Raw genomic sequence first — 17135 nt, 5'->3', positions numbered from 1 at the left:
ACTGTGACTACACTCCAAAAGTACTTCCTTGGCTGTAATGCGCTTTGAGATGTCCGGTGGTCGTGAAAGGCGCTATATAAATCCAAGTCTTTCTTTTAACATTTTTGGAATAAAGTAATCTTTATTCAACACAATTGAGTTATTGAATGTAGTTTCCAGCGTTGGAATGTTACCAGGCTCAGCATTGCCCCTGGTAGCTGACTGCTACCACCTGTACTAGATAAACCATCCTTCCAATTTCTTCCTCCTCGACAGAGCACTGAAATGATCAGATGCTGTGCCAGCTACATCTTCCACAGCAGCGCAAGGAAACAACATGACAGCATAAGCAAGAAACCACAGAGAAACTGTGGGCCTTTAAACAGATTTTAATAACACTTCCTCTGACAGAACCTGCAATATCAACCCTTCATTTGCCCTTGCTGAAAAATAATCAGTTGTCAGGTAGAGGTAGGCAGCTTCATTCCAATGAGAGCCCCAAATAGAGGTTGAGTTTAAATCTAGGAACACAATACTTGAATCACACGATGGGCGACAATACCAGCCACACCAGTGCTTTAAACCTACAACAAAAACTAAACCCAAGATTCAGTGACTCAACTACCAGATTATAGGAAAATCAGAATCAAATTCGGATTGCCCACAACAATCTAAAGTGAAGTGCAGGGGCAATTAGTTTGGTTGTGTCCAGGATGACACACTGAACATTGGAAGAGTCCAACTCATTCTCAAACTTAAATCTGCGACCCTTTCATAAACACAGAAGGGTTGAACATGAAATAGATGATGTGAAACATTGTGATGTCAGAACATGTGGGTGATCAACTCCAAATATTTCACTGCTGAGCATCAAGTTTTGCTTTTTTCAACTTGCAATTGAATCTTGTCTGAAGAGTCATCAGTTTTAGTATAAGCGAATCCTAAATACAGTAGTTTCTGGTGAGCAGAATGGATACTTGTTCCTTGATTATTTACATTCGAAATGAACCTTTGTTTAAAAAAAACAATTTATTTTATACATTTACATTACTATACTGGTTTAGTTCGCTTTTTGCAAATGAAATGCTTACAGAAAAATGGTGTCTTTCCTTGTTTGTCATGTAATCAAACTTTCCTAAACTAGAAGCTCCATTTTTTTAAACTAGCTTGATCTAAAAGTTTGCCCATTTAAGATTCATGCCCGCATTGCATTTGGATCTGGAAACTATTCTCATAAGCTGTGAACAGATTAATAACAAAGCTAAAGATTGTCTTGGAAGTCTTGTGCTTAAATCTTTGTATACTTAAGACTGGGTGGATTTTCAACCTTTTGTGTGCCATTACACGATTTTAATTAGAATTTATTACTGAGGTGATTTTGTGACTCAATTGTTTATGGTTTATATGCGGCAGTCGAGTATTAATTAAACTTAATCATTGAGGTCATACTTTATCCTCATTTTATCCAGGAGATGTAAAGCCGAGATCAGGGACTTCTAACTAGCCCTGTCTGGAATGGAGTGTAGAATAAAGAAAGTTAGCGAGATACCGATGTATTGGGAGAAAGCAAACTTCCTTCGCCGTGAATGCAAATCGAGGCGCTTTCTCAGTGCAGTTTCATCCTGACTCTTTACCTTGGGACATTGGCCAATCCTGCCCTGCAACTTCAGAATAGGCTACGCTGCATACTTCAATCAATCGTTTTTCTTTTACACATCCAAACAGTTAAAGTCATTGTAAACCACTAATAGTTTGAAAAAGTGGACTTATGCTTGCCCAAATTCCCCTCGAATGTATGTCCAGGCAGCACACCCTGGGTTATTTCTGCACCAGTTCAAATACTCTTGACTGATGCAAAAGAAAAATCAGATCACGCATCAACAATGTGCTGAATTTCAGTCATAAAGTACAAAACTAATCTTTAGATCATGCTGAATGCTGTGCGGAATGATCAATTCACAAAATAGTTTCAGTTATAGGTCACTTTGAAATGTTACTGAGATAAGAATACTTTTACATTACGAGCCACAAAATAGATAAATGCATTCACTAAACATGGGAGTTCAGGGAACTGACATTGCATTTCACGATTTCTGAACACTGATCAATGTTCTTTTTGATTCGGTAGAAGTGTTCGACATATTGTGAACGACTCAGCAGCTCCACAAAGTCCTCATCGTGAGTGATCACCAGAAGCTGGAAGTTACTTTGGTTTGAGCGACTCTTTATTATCCTGCAAAACAGTGACACAACTTAGTCAATAAAGATTGGTTTATTTATAAAATAAAATGGAGGGGCTGACCAGTTCTATTAGTTGCTATCCTTTCCCCCCCAACCTTCCTGTGAGTGCTGGTTTTAACATGAAGTAAAGCTAGGCATAGTGGCAGCACTCTCAATTCTAAGTCACAAGGTTGATGTGTGCAAGGTCCACGACACACCTGAGCTTCAGCGCAGTATTGAGAAAGTGCGACATTGTCCGAGATGCCACCTTCTGGATAAAATGTTAAACTCTATTTGCTTTTTTCAGGTGGACGCAAAAGATTCCAAACCACTATGTGAAGAGCAGAGAGAGTTTCCAGGTATACCAGCTAAATATTTGTCCCTACCCGACACTACAAAAACAGATTATCTGACCATTTTTTCATTTGCTATCTGTGGGACCTCGATGTGTGCAAATTCGCTGATGTGTTGGCTACAAAACAACAATGACTGCCTTTCAAAAGTAATCCATTGGTTGTAAAGTGCCTTGGGATGCCCTGAGCATGTAAAGGAGCTGTATAAATGGAAGCTATTTCTTTCTTTCCCTTAGCAGTGAAGAATGACTTTTGCCTGTATAACAGAGTTTGCATTGCTTTCAAAAGGCACAATGCACAGAAGTTCAATGTATAACTCACGGATATCTGACTGGCTTCTCACAATCCACTCTTTCGTGGCTAAAGTTTGCCGCTTAAACATCATTTTAAAAAAATGATCAGGAGCAGATAATAAATGTAGTTATTGCCTTGGAGGTACAAGTGTGATTGGCTAATCTTATGGCAACTCTCACCCCTCACGTTGCATTCCACTGTCTTGGAAGCGGGGACCCATTAGCGGTTGTATTATATGGGAGTGAATTCATCCAGTAGTTGATGGTGGAGGGGTAATATTAAGTGGGTTGTTCATTAATTGGTGTTGGGAGCACTACTGCGTTTAGATTACATCAATGACTTGGACTCAAAAACATAATGGAAATTGGTCAGATTTGCAGAGGACACCAAACCAGGACAGGCAGTAGAATTGGAGGCGGCAACTCAGAAATTACAAAATGAGATCAACAAAAAAAATGGAAGTGGGCGGAAGAATGGAAGATGAAATTTAATGCAGACAAATGTAAAGAACTGCACGTAGGAAGGAAAAATTGGCATCAAACATACTCCACAGATTGTGCTGAAACAGTTAACCATGAAACTGGAAGAGATGTGTGGATTTCAGTAGACGTGATGCTCACCACGGTCACGGAGTGCAAAGCAGCAATCAACAGGCCAATAGAATGTTGAACTGTACAAAACAGTAGAATACAAATCAGAGGCAGCCATGGCCCCATTGTATGATGCTCGGGTCAGATCACATCTTGAGTTTAGTGTCCAGTTCTGGTCACCGAAGACACAAAGGAAATGCTCAAGTGTCAGAGGTAGTGTAGAGAAGGGCCACAAGACTGGCCTCTTGTGTTGATGCCCGATTTAAAGACTGGAGAATTTGAGCCTTTCAGCCTTCGAAGGAGCGGTGATTTTGGAGGCATAACAAATCGTAAATTTGCTATAGAAAAGGTCATTTGTAAAAATTATGTTAAATTAAATTGCGAGAGTAGGGCAAAGGGAGAGAGATTCAAACTAGTAAAAAGGCAAATTTGTATCCAATATAGGAAGTTTTTCCATAGAAACAGAGATGGAATGGACTCTACCTAGGGTGGTGGAAGTAGGATGGATGGGAGGATGTACATTACTTCAAGAATGAAGATACTGTATAAGCTTTCTTCAGGTGCATCCTTTTAATGCTAAGTTTTGGAGGGAGTCAAGGACACATTAAACATGCATCATGAAGCTTAATTTTCTCAAGCTTAAAACGGAGAAAATGGAAGTTTAATGCAATTCTTTAATTTTTTTTCCAAAGTGCCACGGCACCATCGAATGTCTCCTCACCAGGCTCGAGGGTCGGAGCGTCGGCCGGCAGAATCGCTCCCTCGCCCAGACACAGAGGCTCGGCTCGGCTTCAAAAGAAGCCCCAGGGGTGGAAGCCGAACTGAAGGCATGAAAAGCCTTGCACTATGCAGCAGCATCAAAAGTAGCCCAGGGCGGTATTCTGCCGGTCGACCCTCGAGCCCAGTGAGGAGAGGTTCGGTGGGAGGAGGGGCGGTACTTTGAAAAAAATCTAAAATTAAAGTATTACATTAGATTTCGTCGTCCCAAATGTCCTCATTTGATTGCCTAGCTTCACGTTCTAAGCAAGCCGATTGCGCATGCACAGACCGGGGTGTGGTCCATACTAGGGCGTCGATCTTGGGGAGAGAAGAGAAAAGCTTTAACTCCTTGTCCTGCTGTTTTGAGCTTCTTGCAAAGGTACAATTTAATTATGAGGGCAATATTGACAATGCCATACCTCGTACAAGCCTTCTGCATGATGGTGCTGTGGAGGAGACGATTGATTCAATGTCATCGCATGAGGAACCTCAGAGCACGTAGGATGATGGGCAGGTGGTCTTACCCACGTCGGGTATATAGAGACAGGCATTCGTACCTGCACTTGAGTGATGCAGACTGTGTGAGAAGGCTGCGTTTCCGCAAAGAAGTTATAACAGAGATCTGTGAGTTAGTAAAAGCAGACCTGCAATCTAAAGTGTCAGGAGGACTGCTTTGTCAGTTGAAGTGAAGGTTACACAGCTGCACTTTCATTCTATGCATCTGGATCATTCCAGGCCACAACTGGGGGTGTGCGCGCCATTTCTCAACATGCAACCCCTATCTGCATTCGACAGGTGACTGCTGCAGTATATGCTCAGAGGAATGACTACATAAAGTTCCCCATGACGACCCAGTAATGCATGAAAGGGCTGTGGGCTTCTCTAGGATTGCTGGCTTCCCAAAAGGTACAGGATTAATTGTGTTCACAGCATTAATTGTACTCACTGCATCAGGTCCACTGCATTAATTGTATCCACATCGCCTTGCAAGCACCTTTGGAGGATTCCGAGATGTACAGGAACAGAAAAAGCTTCCACTCCATTAATGTGCTGCTCATGTGTGATAACACGCATCACATCATGTCAGTTGATGCGAGATATCCTGGGAGCACCCATGATGCGTTCAGCCTATGCGAGAGCGCTATATCAGCCATATTTCAGCAGCAGCCAGAAGGGCAGAACTGGTTGCTGGGAGACAAAAGGTACGGCCTGGCCACGTGGCTCATGACGCCCCTACTCGTAACCTGGACGGAAGCTGACTGGGAATACATGTCGCACATTGTGACGCGCAGCATAATAGAGAGGACAATTGGCATTTTGAAGCAGCGTTTCCAATGCTTGGACCATTCCAGAGGCTACTTGCAATATTCCCCTGAAACTGTCGGTCAGTTCACTGTTGTGTGCTGCATAACTTAGCCATCATGAGGCAGCATCGGCTGGAAGTAGAAGACTGACCTGAGGTGATAGTGGCTGATGATGAGAAGGAAGATACAGATGATGAGGAGGAGGACGAGGAAGCCATGCAACTACCTGAACTTTGAGGACGACAGCAGAGGAGAGAGGGCCGTCATGCCCCTTTTAACGATTGCTCGAGCCTTGCGCCAGCAGTTCATCCGTAAACGCTTTGCTGCCTGAAGGCTCAACTATTCCAAATGGACCATGTTTACTGTTTGGACCTGTTCCGTAATGTGTTGTGTTAATGGAACAAATAATGGAAATGATTCTTCTTTAGTTCAAAAGGTTGTGTTAATAATGGAATAAATAATGGAAATGATTCAGTTATAATTTAAAAAAGATTTTATTCAAAGGTTTAACACATGCTTGTACTTAACTTAACAAAAATATTCTTGTATCAAACTTTAAAGTTTTCAGTTAAGATCACTTACAAACTCTAAGATCAATTAAAAACTTTATCACTTAAAAACTTTTAAACTTGTAAATTTACATAACTTAGAAAAAACTTTTAATTTGAGAACAGTTACAACAGTAATAACAACAGGAAAGAAAGGCTGCACCCATCTCTCCTCCAGCTTATTGGACTTCCAGAAGGTATTTGCCAAGGTGCCACATAAAAGGTTACTGCACAAGATAAAAGTTCACGGGGTTGGGGGTAATATATTAGCATGGATAGAGGATTGGCTAACTAACAGAAAACAGAGAGTTTGGATAAATGGTTCATTTTCTGGTTGGCAACCAGTAACTAGTGGGGTGCTGCAGGGATCAGTGCTGGGACCCCAACTATTTACAATCTATATTAACATCTTGGAAGAAGCGACCAAGTGTAACGTAGCCAAGTTTGCTGACGATACAAAGATGGGAGGAAAAGCAATGTGTGAGGAGGACACAAAAAAATCTGCAAAAGAACAGACAGGCTAAGTGAGTGGGTAAAAATTTGGCAGATGGAGTATAATGTTGGAAAGTGTGAGGTCATGCACTTTGGCAGAAAAAAAAAATCAAAGAGCAAGTTATTATTTAAATAGAGAAAGATTGCGAAGTGCTGCAGTACAGCGGGACCTGGGGGTACTTGTGCATGAAACACGAAAGGATAGTATGCAGGTACAGCGTAATCAGGAAGGCCAGTGGTACCTTGGCCTTTATTTCAAAGGGGGTGGAGTATAAAAGTAGAGAAGTCTTGCTACAGCTGTACAGGATATTGGTGAGGCCACACCTGGAATACTGCGTGCAGTTTTGGTTTCCATATTTACGAAAGAATATACTTGCTTTGGAGGCAGTTCAGAGAAGGTTCACTAGGTTGATTCCGGGGATGAGGGAGTTACTTATGAGGAAAGGTTGAGTAGCTTGGGCCTCTACTCAGTGGAATTCAGAAGAATGAGAGATGATCTTATCAAAACGTATAAAGATTGAGGGGGCATAACAAGGCGGATGCAGAGAGGATGTTTCCACTGATAGGGGAGACTAGAACTAGAGGGTACGATCTTAGAATAAGGGGCCACCCATTTAAAACAGAGATGAGGAGAAATCTCTTCTCGCAGAAGGTTGTAAATCCTTGGAATTAGCTGCCTCAGAGAGTTGTGGAAGCTGGGACATTGAATAAATTTAAGACAGAAATAGACAGTTTCTTAAACGATAAGTGGATAAGGGGTTATGGGGAGCGGGTGGGAATGTGGAGTTGAGTCCATGATCAGCCATGATCTTATTGAATGGCAGAGCAGGCTCGAGGGGGCCATATGGCCTACTCCTGTTCCTATTTCTTGTATTCTTATTCTAAGACCGCCCACTGGGCTTGATCTTGTTGACTTCACCCCTGCCCGCAGGCAGTGGCGCAGAGTTTCTTGGGTTGGTACCAAGCTTATTATTTAGAACATCTCGGGTAATGCGCACTTCTTGATGGGGTGGGGGGAGGGGGGTGGGCAGGCGGTAATGCGGAAGGGTTTAGAGGCCGGTCTGGGGATTGGAGTGGGAGTGGCACTTGATTCTGTCAATGGGTGCGGGGTCTGGGTGTGTTCCCTTATTGCAGCAGCTAACTCCAACATTCCCTCCTTAATGTGACGACAGTGTATCAACTACCTGCGACATTCCCTCCCTCACGTTCGCCAACAGTTTATCAGCTACCTGCAACATTCCCTCCTTCATGTTCACCGACAGCGCATCGGCTACCTGCGACATTCCCTCCCTCAAATGCACCGACATTGTATCAACTGCCCGAGACATTCCCTCCCTCATGTTACTGGACAGTGTTCCCATTTCTCAAGAGTGTATTGTTACTTCTCCCGACAGTCCTGATTCCTCATCATCCACCCCACTGATGGTGTCCAGGTGTGATCGTGTAAGGTCAATGCTTTCCGCACTCATTGCGATCATCTGAACCACATCTGTTAGATCCTGCACCTCAGTACTGTCAAGCTCTCCTTCCCCTCCTCACCCTGGGTGTGGCTTTCTGCATCCCACTGGAACCCGCAGCCTCGGACGGTGGGGCCCTGGATGTCCTCGCTGCATCGCACTGGGACCCACAGCCTCGGATGGTGGGGCCCTGGGTGTGCCTCGCTGCACACCACTGGAATCCCCAGCCTTGTACTGTGAGAAACCGTGGAATGTCCCAACACTCGTACCTCAATGGGTGGCACCTGCACCTCCTCCAAAGTGAGTACAACAGTGGAGGCTGCATCCATATCCATCCCCTCCCCCTAGCCCCCCATGCTCTTGGTCTGGAAGGTGGGACTAGAAGATGTTCTCCTCTTTAGGGTCGTCCGCGTCTGAAGCTTCTTTTGCGTCGGTTTCAGCGTTGGCCTCAAGTTCTGCAAAATATAACAGATCAGAAAAATGGTTAGCAGTAGAAGAGGGGGCAGGGAGGCAAGAGTAGGTTCACATAGCGCAGGCAGCAGGCTGATTTGAAGGAGCATGATGAATGATAGCACACTGCATCAACCGAAGCGTAGCTGACGGAGACATCCCCATGAACCGAAGCATGGCTAGCCCGCGCAGTACTTAACATTTAGCAAAGCCAGACTGTGAAATTTGCAGGGCTTACCCTCTCCCTCGAGTATGGGCCCAGCTTGTTCAGTGGTGGTTGCTTTTCTCCGGCAGGACCCATCAAAGCAGCAACCCTGACTTTCAAAGGTGTCACTGGGTGCAGATTTGCCGGGCCTCCTCCTGTTCGAGATCTTTCCCTTTTGTTGTGTGCCACCTTCCTGTGCAAAGATGAAAATATTACTTTTTAGAGAGGGTGTCTTTGTGCTGGGTGGGACATATACAGATGGTCACATTTACAATTGCAATTCCATTGAATAAATGAAAATATTACTTACACTAACTACTTGACCAACGTCCTGCCACTTCTTCTTGCACCGGCCTCCAGACCTCGGGGTGGTCACCATTGCACAGTAATCTTCTGCAAGTTGGTTCCAGCGTTTCTTCATTTCTTTTGGTGAAACTTTTATATGACCTCTGCTGGTGTCCAGCTCGTGCCATCTGGCCTCAATTACAGTAACCCAGTGCCGCCACTTCATCCTCTGAGAAATTATTGGTCTATCTTGACTAAATGTTTTTCTAACTCATGGCATTATCATTTGAATTTGGGCCATAATCCTTTTTGCCTCTCTAATCTCTCCTGTCTTCCAACCTATCACAGACCTTCCCTTTTGTTCTTTCTTCCCCTCCACCCCCTCCCCCTTTCAGTGCTTGTTAAGAATCTGTTCTTTTCGAACTCTCTCCAGTTCTGATGAAGGATCATCGAGCCGAAACGTTAACTCTGCTCCCTCTCCACAGATGCTGCCTGACCTGCTGAGATTTCCAGCATTTTCTAGCCTGTACCAGTTCCACAGTTAGCTTTACTGCCCTTATCTTAATCAACTGCCAGCGCTGCCCTAATCCCATGAATGAATTAAATTTTAAAAAACCATGGGTAGATGGGGAATTCAGAGGGGCTATTCCAATTAAGAGCTTGGTTTAAATACAGAGAATTTCAAAACTGACAAGTTTTTTGGAGTAATGTAATCAAATCAAAAAAGCTAGAGATTAGCATCTGGGCAGATCCACCTGAAGAATGTAAAAAATGCATACTGACACTACAAAAATGATTGTTAAAGTAAGATGAGGCACAAAAGAGCTCAATGCTAGAGATCTTGAGGGATAAAGAAAGTGTATTGGGGAGGTTGAGAGAGATTAGAAATATGGAAAAAGCTACTAGATAACAGAAAAGGAAATAATTCAAGGATTTTTCTAAGCGTATATAAAGTAAAAGAAAAGTTAGAGAGAGGCTAGGATCACTCGGGAATGAAAGTGGGCGTTTAATTGACATTTGAACAATTACCAGTCCAACCCACACAACTGCACTGTACAAAAATGCCAGCTGAAATAGTCTTCAACAAATGGAGTTAGTTCCACACAAACCTCCTGCCCAGATATCGCAGCAGGAGCCACAACATAGTTGGGTTGTTATTTCAGATGGCTTCTGTGTGGAGGTGTCTGCAGCCCAGAGTTTCCTCTTGACATCCATCCATTTTCTTGGGTCTAAAATACACCTCTGTGCTTCCCCCGCCTCCCCTCACCACTGATTGCCTGCACCACCGATATTCATGATATTGGGCCTGGACTCGGCAATTTTCTGTCTTATGCCTCTGCTCAAAATGACTAGAAGAAAGGAGACAGTGTGAGGGAGGGGTGGGAGAAGAGAAATGTGACATTTGAATGCCAAGAGAAAAGAAAAGGCGGTCTTTATGTCTCCCATCCCTTCCTAATTGATCCTGGCCACCCCCAAAACACCGTCCATATTTTATTTAGCATTATTTAGGGCTCTTCTGGCAGCACCTATTCCTGCTGCTGCAGTACCAGAGCGTTTTCCTCCATGGCAGCGGTATTTCTTGCGAGAGTGGAGATACCGCTGGGAGCCTGCCTTTAACATGCAATTAGGCCAACCCTGGAAAATGGTTCAGGGTCATTGAGGGAGGGGGGAGAGAAAGGAATAGGAGAGAAAGAGAGGAGGGAGGTGAGGGAGAGCGAAAGCGAGGGGGGAGGCGAGGGAGAGCGAAAGTGAGGGGGGAGGCGAGGGAGAGCGAAAGCGAGAGGGGAGGCGAGGGAGAGCGAAAGCGAGGGGAGGCGAGGGAGAGCGAAAGCGAGAGGGGAGGCGAGGGAGAGCGAAAGCGAGGGGAGGCGAGGGAGAGCGAAAGCGAGGGGAGGCGAGGGAGAGCGAAAGCGAGGGGAGGCGAGGGAGAGCGAAAGCGAGGGGAGGCGAGGGAGAGCGAAAGCGAGGGGAGGCGAGGGAGAGCGAAAGCGAGGGGAGGCGAGGGAGAGCGAAAGCGAGGGGAGGCGAGGGAGAGCGAAAGCGAGGGGAGGCGAGGGAGAGCGAAAGCGAGGGGAGGCGAGGGAGAGCGAAAGCGAGGGGAGGCGAGGGAGAGCGAAAGCGAGGGGAGGCGAGGGAGAGCGAAAGCGAGGGGAGGCGAGGGAGAGCGAAAGCGAGGGGAGGCGAGGGAGAGCGAAAGCGAGGGGAGGCGAGGGAGAGCGAAAGCGAGGGGAGGCGAGGGAGAGCGAAAGCGAGGGGAGGCGAGGGAGAGCGAAAGCGAGGGGAGGCGAGGGAGAGCGAAAGCGAGGGGAGGCGAGGGAGAGCGAAAGCGAGGGGAGGCGAGGGAGAGCGAAAGCGAGGGGAGGCGAGGGAGAGCGAAAGCGAGGGGAGGCGAGGGAGAGCGAAAGCGAGGGGAGGCGAGGGAGAGCGAAAGCGAGGGGAGGCGAGGGAGAGCGAAAGCGAGGGGAGGCGAGGGAGAGCGAAAGCGAGGGGAGGCGAGGGAGAGCGAAAGCGAGGGGAGGCGAGGGAGAGCGAAAGCGAGGGGAGGCGAGGGAGAGCGAAAGCGAGGGGAGGCGAGGGAGAGCGAAAGCGAGGGGAGGCGAGGGAGAGCGAAAGCGAGGGGAGGCGAGGGAGAGCGAAAGCGAGGGGAGGTGAGGGAGAGAGAAAGCGGGGGGAGTAGGGAGAGATAGCGAGGGGAGGGAGGAGAGATAGCGAGGGGAGAAGGGAGAGATAGCGAGGGGAGAAGGGAGAGATAGCGAGGGGAGGAGGGAGAGATAGCGAGGGGAGGAGGGAGAGATAGCGAGGGGAGTAGGGAGAGATAGCGAGGGGAGGGAGGAGAGATAGCGAGGGGAGAAGGGAGAGATAGCGAGGGGAGAAGGGAGAGATAGCGAGGGGAGGAGGGAGAGATAGCGAGGGGAGGAGGGAGAGATAGCGAGGGGAGGAGGGAGAGAAAGCAGAGAAATGTGGGAAAGAGGGGATGGGAAGGGAAAGGGGGTGGGAAAGGAGGAAGGAGAGAGCGAGGGGAAGAAAGAGAGGGGAGGATAGGACAGAGGGGAGGAAAGAGGTGAGGAAGGGGGACGAGAGAGTGGGAAGAAGTGGGGTAAAGAATTTGGGAAAGAGATGGGAAGAAGGGGAAAAGTGAGTGTGCGAAAGAGATAGAAGTAGCAGAAACAGGATGTCAGGAGGAGGTTAAGACTAGGAAACTGGATTAATTTAACAGCTTTAGGCTGCAATGTAAAGATAGCGGATTTAAAATTATAAAAAGGTAGATAAATGGTAGATCAAAGTCGATAAGTCGCCAGACCCGAATGAAATGTACCCCAGGCTGTTAAGAGAAGCAAGGCAGCAAATAGCGGAGGTACTGACCTTCATTTTCCAATTCTCTCTGGCTACAGTTGTGGTGCCAGAGGACTGGAGCCTTGCTAACGCTGTACCATTATTTAAAAAGGGAGAAAGGGTTAGACCGAGTAATTACAGGCCAGTCAGCCGAACCTCGGTGGTGAGAAAATTACTGGAAAAAGGGAAGGTCTTGTCGGACTAACTTGATTGAATTTTTTAAGGAGCTAACAAGGAAGGTTGATGAGAGTAGCACTTTTGATGTAGTCCACATGGATTTTGGCAAGGCTTTTGAAAAAGTCCCACATGACAAGAAAGATGTGATTGTTCTGGAAAGGGTGCGGAGGAGGTTTACAAGAATGTTGCCTGGACTGCAGAATTTTGGCTATGAGGAAAGATTGGAGATGCTGGCTCTGTTTTCTTTGGAACAGAGGAGGCTAAGGGGAGACCTGATTGAGGTGTATAAAATTTATGAGGGGCTTGGATAGAGAGGATAGGAAGGACCTGTTTCCCAGAGGGCAGAGGAATCAACAACCAGGGGACATAGATTTAAGGTAATTGGAGGGAGGGTTAGAGGAGATGAGGGGACATTTCTTCACCCAGAGGGTATTGGGGGTCTGGAACTCATTGCCTGAAAGGGTGGTAGAGGCAGAAACTCTCACCACCTTAAAAAAATACTTAGATGTGCACTTAAAGTGCCGTAACCTACAGGGCTACGGACCAAGAGCTGGAAAGTGGGATTAGGCTGGATAGCTCCTAGTTGGCCGATGCGGACACAATGGGCCGAAATGGCCCCCTTCCGTGCTGCAAATTTCTATGGCAAACTGGTTAGAAAAGTAAAAGCCCATGGAATTCAAGGGAAAGTTGGATCCAAAATTGTCATGTGGTTGATAGTGAAGAAGAAAGCTGGAGACTGCAGGACGATATCAATGGACTGGTCATGTGGGCAGAAAAGTGGCAAATAGAATTCAATCTGGAGAAGTGTGAGGTAATGCATTTGGGGAGGGCTAACAAGGTAAAGGGTTGGCAATCGGTGGTTAGTGGTGTGCCACAGGGATCGGTGCTGGGAGCACAACTGTTTACAATATACATAGATGACCTAGAAGAGGGGACAGAGTGTAGTGTAACAACATTTGCAGATGACACAAAGATTAGTGGGAAAGCGGGTTGTGTAGAGGACACAGAGGCTGCAGAGATTTAGATAGGTTAAGCAAATGGGCTAAGGTTTGGCAGATGGAATACAATGTCGGAAAATGTGAGGTCATCCACTTTGGAAAAAAAAACAGTAAAAGGGAATATTATTTGAATGGGGAGAAATTACAACATGCTGCGGTGCAGAGGGACCTGGGGGTCCTTGTGCATGAAACTCTTTTTGGAGTTTATCTGAAAAACATAAAACATTAATCGGTGCCACCCGACCTGGATGACACACCAGACATTTACAAGGCCCCTTTTTTTCTTTCTTTTTTGTGTTTTTTTTTTGTGTTTTTCTTTTTTTTTTTTGGGCACTAAAATCACATTTTTTCCCCAGTGCCCCCTATAAAAGGGAAGGGGGACACTAAAAGCACCGGCAATTAAAACAAATTAAACTTTAAAACGTAAAATCAAATTAAAATTTGGTTGCCGGGCGTGATGATGCACTCCAGTCCCTCCGGTGCCCACCTTTCGCAGAAGGCCGCGAGCGTACCCTTGTGCATGAATCCCAAAAAGTTAGTTTGCAGGTGCAGCAGGTAATCAAGAAGGCGAATGGAATGTTGGCCTTCATTGCGAAAGGAATGGAGTACAAAAGCAGGGAGGTCCTGCTGCAACTGTACAGGGTATTGGTGAGGCCGCACCTGGAGTACTGCGTGCAGTTCTGGTCACCTTACTTAAGGAAGGATATACTAGCTTTGGAGGGGGTACAGAGACGATTCACTAGGCTGATTCTGGAGATGAGGGGGTTACCTTATGATGATAGATTGAGTAGACTGGGTCTTTACTCGTTGGAGTTCAGAAGGATGAGGGGTGATCTTATAGAAACATTTAAAATAATGAAAGGGATAGACAAGATAGAGGCAGAGAGGTTGTTTCCACTAGTCGGGGAGACTAGAACTAGGGAACACAGCCTCAAAATACGGGGGAGCCAATTTAAAACCGAGTTGAGAAGGAATTTCTTCTCCCAGAGGGTTGTGAATCTGTGGAATTCTCTGCCCAGGGAAACAGTTGAGGCTAGCTCATTGAATGTATTCAAATCACAGATAGATAGATTTTTAACCAATAAGGGAATTAAGAGTTATGGAGAGCGGGCGGGCAAGTGGAGCTGAGTCCACGGCCAGATCAGCCATGATCTTGTTGAGTGGCGGAGCAGGCTCGAGGGGCGAGATGGCCTACTCCTGTTCCTAATTCTTATGTTCTTAAAATAAATGGTAGGATACTGAGAAGTGTAGAGGAACAGAGGGACCTTGGTGTGCATGTCCACAGATTCCTGAAGGACAGGTAGATAAGGTGGTTAAGGCGGCATATGGGATTACTTTCCTTTATTAGCCAAAGCATAGAATACAAGAGCAGGGAGGTTATACTTGTACTGTATAAAACACTGGTTAGGCCACAGCTAGAGCACTGCCTACAGTTCTGGTCACCACATTATAGGGAACATGTGATTGCACTAGAGAGGAGATTTATGAGGATTTTGCCAGGACTGGAGAATTTTAGCTATGATGATAGATTGTATAGGCTGGGGTTGTTTTCTTTGGAACGGAGGGGGTTGAGGTATATAAAATTATGAGGGGTCTAGAAAGAGTGGATAGGAAGGACCTATTTCACTTAGCAGAGAGGTTAATAACTAGGGAGCACAGATTTAAAGCAATTGATAGAAAGATTAGAGGGAAGTTGACGAGAACCTTTTTTCAGCCAGAGGGTGGTGGGGGTCTGGAACTCAGGGTGGTAGAGGCAGAAACCCTCACCATATTTAAAAAGTATTTGGATATGCACTTGGAATGCCGTAACTACAGGGTTACGGATCTAAAGCTGGAAAGTGGGATTAGGCTGGACAGTTCTTTGTTGGCCGGAGCAGACATGATGGGCCGAATAGAATCCTTCCGTGCTGTAAATTTCTATGATTCTATGAAAAGGATTAAATCAAAATGGGGCTGAAGGCCCTTGCTCTCTCGTGATCTTTCGGGACTGAGATACAAGCAAAGCATTTTACCACACAATGTGGAGACTTTTAAGAGTTATGTTAAGTCCAAGTGGAAAAAAAATGATTCACCCTCTGATTTTTAAAGAGGGAGGAATCATCTTTTTAAGGATACCTTGAAACTGAACACACTAGAAGAACATTGATTTAACCTCTTTGGGTTTTATGTCTCTTCTGCACCCTGGTGGTAGGTTATGGAGTTACAGGAGGAGCAATAGGGATACCTCTACAAATCAACAATAACTTGATTGATAAACATAGAAAAATATCAGAAAGGACAGGTGTGATTGGGAACTGGTGTGGAATAGGTTACAGGCAGCAATTCTGGATGAACTAAAGTTTATAAAGAATGGGAATCCTGCAAGAAAAGCATTGGAATTGCTGAGTCTGGAGGTCACAAAGGCATGGACGAGGGCATGAGCAGCAGATGGACCAAGGCAGCGGTGGAGTCAGGTGACGTTACCAAGGTGGAATTAGACGATCTCAGTGTGATGAACAGGTTATGGGGTCAGAAACTCAGCTTAGGGTCACAAGGGTGCCGAGGTTGCGTTCAGCCTGAAGCAGTGGCAAAAAATAAAATGGAATCGGTGGCAAGGGTACAGCGTTTTTGGGGATGTAAAGACGATGGCTTTGATCTTACCAATGTTTAGTCAGAGGAAACTAGCTCATCCAATGTTGGACAAGCAATCTGAGAATACAGAGAGTGGGCGATCGAGAAAGGTGGTTTCGAGGTAGAGCTAGAGCTGGGTGTTGACCTTATATTCACGTTGCTGAGGGGAAGCATGGCGATGAGGATGAGGGGTGGGGTGGAAATGGAGCAAGTATAGAACCTTGTGGGACTCGAGGGGACCGTGCGGAGTGGGACCGTTGCTGGAGATGTACTGGCTATGATCGGATAGATGAAAGTGGAAGTGAACATGGCAGTCCCACTGAGCTGCACAATGGAAAACTGCCATCAGAACAGGATGGGGTGGCTGATCGTGTCAAAGGCAGTCGAGAGAGCAATGAGGGAAAATGTACCAGAATCACAGTCCCGGAGGGTGTTATACGCGACATTGATCAGGGGCGTTTTGATGCTGTGGCGGAGCAGAAACTTGATTCAAACAGGGAATTGTGAGGAGGCTGGGCAGGAATTTGGGCGACGATAACACATTTAAGGATTTTGGAGAGGAAAGGGAGGTTGCAGACGGGGCTGCTGGTGGCCATTTTCCTTTAATGAATTCTGCCTTTTCTTCAGTGTGACTGCATTTAGTGACACAGAGACAAAAGGCAGCACTGATTCTTGTGCCCCTGATGTCTGAAAACCTCCAGTCTCAAATATGTCAAAAGCAATTATAATACACGTGTCTGTTTCAGCAATTAAGTTGGCAGAGATTCACATTGTAAACGGATTAGGATACTTTTTAATCACAGATGTGTGATGATGATCTGCTTTAAAAAGCCTATGATGAATTTTTAAAAACAAAACAGGATCAACAACCAGCGCACATGAAATTTTGAATTAAAAAAATGTAAATAAAAGAACAATCGTAAAGGTGTCAGCCGTGGCTCTCGCCTCTGAGCCAGAAGATTGTGAGTCAAGTACCACTTGAGAGCCTTGAGCACACAATCTCGGCTGACACTTCACTGCAGTACTGGTCAGTACGGCTGATTGGGTGTAATTTATACTGGGAATTAGGAACACTGGGAAT

General features: G+C 45.8%; 1 protein-coding gene across 2 annotated transcripts in view; it reads right to left on the bottom strand.

Annotated features, from left to right (window-relative positions):
* Window positions 1-352: 352 nt before the first annotated feature.
* rad50 (RAD50 homolog, double strand break repair protein) overlaps window positions 353-17135 on the bottom strand; it is a 215150-nt gene continuing 198367 nt past the window's right edge. For both annotated transcript variants that reach the window (XM_070878055.1, XM_070878056.1), the window contains exon 26: window positions 353-2212. In XM_070878055.1, the coding sequence (XP_070734156.1) occupies window positions 2029-2212 (184 nt within the window). In that variant the 3' untranslated portion in view covers window positions 353-2028. The remainder of the gene's footprint in view (window positions 2213-17135) is intronic.

The sequence above is a fragment of the Pristiophorus japonicus genome, chromosome 4 (assembly GCF_044704955.1).
Source record: "Pristiophorus japonicus isolate sPriJap1 chromosome 4, sPriJap1.hap1, whole genome shotgun sequence".
Taxonomy (NCBI): domain Eukaryota; kingdom Metazoa; phylum Chordata; class Chondrichthyes; family Pristiophoridae; genus Pristiophorus; species Pristiophorus japonicus.
Note: the sequence above shows the minus strand (reverse complement) of the source record. Positions and strands in the feature narration are given on the sequence as shown.